This window comes from Phragmites australis, chromosome 2, assembly GCF_958298935.1.
Source record: "Phragmites australis chromosome 2, lpPhrAust1.1, whole genome shotgun sequence".
Lineage (NCBI taxonomy): Eukaryota > Viridiplantae > Streptophyta > Magnoliopsida > Poales > Poaceae > Phragmites > Phragmites australis.
Genome location: NC_084922.1, coordinates 33,624,952 through 33,628,670, shown reverse-complemented (window position 1 = coordinate 33,628,670; position 3,719 = coordinate 33,624,952). Strand labels below are relative to the sequence as shown.

At 50.7% G+C, this 3,719-nt stretch overlaps 1 protein-coding gene across 1 annotated transcript; it reads left to right on the top strand.

Moving 5' to 3' along the window:
- The first annotated feature begins 227 nt into the window (after positions 1 to 227).
- LOC133908455 (uncharacterized) lies at positions 228 to 2,966 on the top strand. Its single transcript, XM_062350491.1, has 3 exons — positions 228 to 628; positions 719 to 1,000; positions 1,278 to 2,966. Exons 1-3 carry the CDS (start codon positions 530 to 532, stop codon positions 2,493 to 2,495), a joined length of 1,599 nt encoding a protein of 532 aa, XP_062206475.1. The 5' UTR covers positions 228 to 529; the 3' UTR covers positions 2,496 to 2,966.
- The last annotated feature ends 753 nt before the right edge of the window (positions 2,967 to 3,719 follow it).

Sequence of the window (3,719 nt, the reverse complement as noted above, 5' to 3'; positions counted from 1 at the left end):
CATCATCTGAAAACGATCACCCAGCCATCCAGCGGAGCAAGGGGTATCCCTCGGGCTCGGTCCCTCCCGTAGTCCCACCCTACCCGGTCCCACACCATCGACCGCCGCTGAATCCCAGGACCCACGCCCCGTCCCCTCCCTCTCTCGCACCGTACCCGTGCCGTGTGTGTGCCACCAGATTCCGGCATTCCGCCAGATCTCATGTGGATGGGGCTCGGGTTCAGCTCAGCTCGTGTCTCACTCTCCGAGGTCCACCACGCTTTTGTTTGCCCACTTGCTCGGCGCTGCACCAGTTTTATTCCTCGAACTCCTTCCACCACGCTCTCGCCTTTGCCTTCTCTGTTTCCGCATCTCACTCACACACACTGTTTTACTTGTCTGTTTTACCCTGCCTTATTTCTGCCTAGCTTGTACTCTTCCCTCTCTTTCCTCGCCCCTTCCTCCTCCCGCTTCGGATTCCCAACCCCCCCCCCTCCCCCCTCACCGGCTCACCGCCCCACCAGCCCAAAACCCTAGCCTCCACCAACGCATGGCCTCCCCCGCGCGCCCCGCCGCCGCATCCGTCTCCGGCGCCTTTGGCCTCCCCCCGGACGCGCGCTGCTCCTTCGACCAGCCTCGCCGCCGCGAGGTACCCGCCCCCGCTCTCCCGGCGGCCTCTTGATTTCGATTTCCTCAGGGTCTGACTCTCAGAGAGTGGTGGTTGCGGGGCGCGGAGCAGGGTTTGCAGGACGAGAGGCTGGTGAGGACGTTCGTGGGCGTCTACGGCCAGCAGGACGGCTGCTACCCCAAGGAGGCCGTCATGGCGGCCGTGGAGGAGTGCATGCGGAGGCAGGCCGACGCGCTGCTGCACTCGCTCGAGGGCATCGGGGGCAGGCTCTCGCAGCTCGAGCTCTACTGCTACAAGCTCGAGAGGTCCATCGGGGAGCTGCGCAGCGACGTCATGGACTACCACAGCGACGCCACCGTCAACTTCCGATGCCTCGACAAGAATCTCAGACAGGTGCGTGCGTGCGTACTCAATTGCCGTTGGATCCAGCCATCGATTAGCTTGTGATAATTGATCAAGGTAATTGATCCAGCCATATAACAGTGAAAGTTAGATTTTTCTTCACTTATTTTTTTGTGCTAGATTTTTCTTCACTTATTTTTTTGTGCGTTACGCCTGAAGGGATACAGTAATTTTTTCACAAGCTAGTACTGTTATCATGAGATTCAGATCCCTTTGGTCGTCATATTACGAAAATCTATGATAACCAGAGCTACATTTTGGTCGGCAGGTCCAGAAAGCTGTGCAGATTCTTCAGGACAAGCAAGATTTAGCTGAAACTCCAAGAAAACTAGCTAAACTTCAAATATCGCATGAGATCACTGCTCAAAAGAGTGAATCCACTGCTTTTTCGATGCTTGCGACCAGGGAAAATGATCACACCTCACAAGTGGCGAAACAAGAGGTCGCCCTTTTTCCACTTCACCAAGTTAATGGGATGCAATCCCCTGCTGTGCAGGTCCACAGCAGCAATGGGTTTGTTCTGCAGCACCTAGTGCCTGTTTCTTTGAGCACGCAGCATGATCAGCAGCAGCTGAACCAAGCTGCTGTGTACTATATGCAAAGCCAGGATCATGCCATGTGCACAGAGAGCAAGCCATTGGAACCTGTAGTTCAAGTTTTGCAACCACTTGTCCAGAATCCTGAAGCCAGGGTTGCGGTTGAAGTACCTCAGAAATCAAGTCAGGCAACAGAATTATACCCTCAACCCCAGAATCACAGGCTTCCAATGCCTACCCAGCAGATTGATTCGCATACATGGCATTCCCAACAGCCCATGGTGCAACATCAGCAGTACATCATCCAGCAAGTTCCGAGACAGATGGCTCAACAACAATCATCGTCTCCTCAGTCTCAGAGTGCTCCTCAAGTCACACCCTTGTATCCTCCATACTGTTCCCAGAAGCCTGCTAATGCTAACACTGAACCAATTTCAAGTACTGTGGCTGTGCAGCCTCCATACACTTCACCGCAGCAAAAGCATCATGAAGTTGCCCGTTCATTTTATGGCCAAGGCAACGCAACTTTGCTTCAAGTAGCAGATCATAACATCCAGTATCAGCAGCCACAATCACTGCAGCCACACAGCCAGGGCCCATGCTCACCTCAACCAAGCAAGCCCAACCACTGCAGTGTTGCATCTTATGCTGTTCAAGGAAGTGGTCAGGCCTACAGCTCCACATACAAGAACCCTTCTAACTGCCCTGCAACTGTTGTTGCTGTTCTGCCTCAGCCTCCAGCTACTGCCCCTATGGCGTTTCATCATTTGGGACCGCAAGTCATGCACAATCATACCTTTGTAAACATGGGTGAAACAGCTAGTGTAGTAGGGTATCCATGGGATCGAGTCGAGACTCTCCCGGCATCCCAACCTATAGACTCCAGTGCCATGGTTAACAAGCTCAATGCTGGTAGCACTGTGACATCCCCACGCGAATGGCCAGCATAGTGGAAAATGGACACTCACATTGGGGCATTTTCATGGCTTCACCTATCACTATGTGTTGTTGTTTCAAGCGTATCAGATCTGTGTGGGTATCTCATCTGGCTTTTTTTTTCACTGTTAGCCAGCAGATTGGAACGGAACCTTCTACCTTTTTTCAGCTGAAGGGTCAATCTGAAATAAGAAAGCTAGGTTAGTCGAGTGATAATTGTTGGCATACGTCCTCACTTTTAATGGGCATATCTCCTGTAGCCGCTGGTGAACTTATATGCCTTTTCTATATGAATATATGACGAGTTTACATCATCTTATCAGATGTTAGCTAGGTAGCCTACAACGTTGGTTCTAACTTTCTAGGTTTTAACAGCTGGTGCTTTCTCATAGAATCTGTCATTCTCGATCTAGCTAGTTTTGTATATGGAATGAAGATGAATATAGCTGTGATTGAAATTTTATAGTTGGCATTCTCTCTTGTAATTTACTTTGTTTGGATTGTTCTTAATTTATTTGAGCACGGTTGGATATTGTTCACTGCAGGAAGCAAGTGCTGCAGTTATTCAACAGTAGGCCTGGGAATTTCCAATTAGAATTATAGCTGAAGAATAATAAAAGGTTGCAACAGAGACTGTTACTAACCTCCGTGTCGCTTAGCTACGGATCTGTGTATTGCTAAATACGGAAAAGAAAAATAGAGTAAAATGCAGTAGTGGTCATTGAACTTATCATGCTGTGTCATTTAGATTCACGAATTCTAAAAATACATTTCTAGGTTACTAATATTATTAAACTGTATCAATCAGGTCCATATTGATTTAGAGGGATCTTAACGTGGCATACCACATGATGGCTACGTGGCAACGGCGGTACAGATGTGGCTTCTCTCCTCCCTCTCTCATCTTCTCTCTTTTCCTCTCTTTCTCAAGGACCAGACCACCATCAGCATTGCCAAGGTCTCCAGCGCCATTGCATCCGACCTCGATGTCGCCATTGTCAACGCCACCGCCCACGACGACGGCTATGCTGACGACCCGTGACTACGTCGTTGCCACCAAGTGCCTCGCGCTGCTCCACTACCTAGTCTCTGAGCGAGACCCACACTTTCGCCACGACATCCTGCAACCCGTGGCCGCTGGGCAACTGGCTGGTGAGCCCGTCCTCGTGCTCCTTGTGGATTTTTGTGACGAGGCACATGCTGCTTCGTGGGACCACTCCGTCTTCATCCGCACCTTC

Bases quoted from the DNA above. Each gene is read 5' to 3' on its own strand.
- LOC133908455 (XM_062350491.1), top strand. From the start codon at position 530: ATGGCCTCCCCCGCGCGCCCCGCCGCCGCATCCGTCTCCGGCGCCTTT. The intron at 629-718 runs GTACCCGCCCCC...GGCGCGGAGCAG, and splicing joins ACCAGCCTCGCCGCCGCGAG to GGTTTGCAGGACGAGAGGCT. The intron at 1,001-1,277 runs GTGCGTGCGTGC...TTTGGTCGGCAG, and splicing joins TCGACAAGAATCTCAGACAG to GTCCAGAAAGCTGTGCAGAT.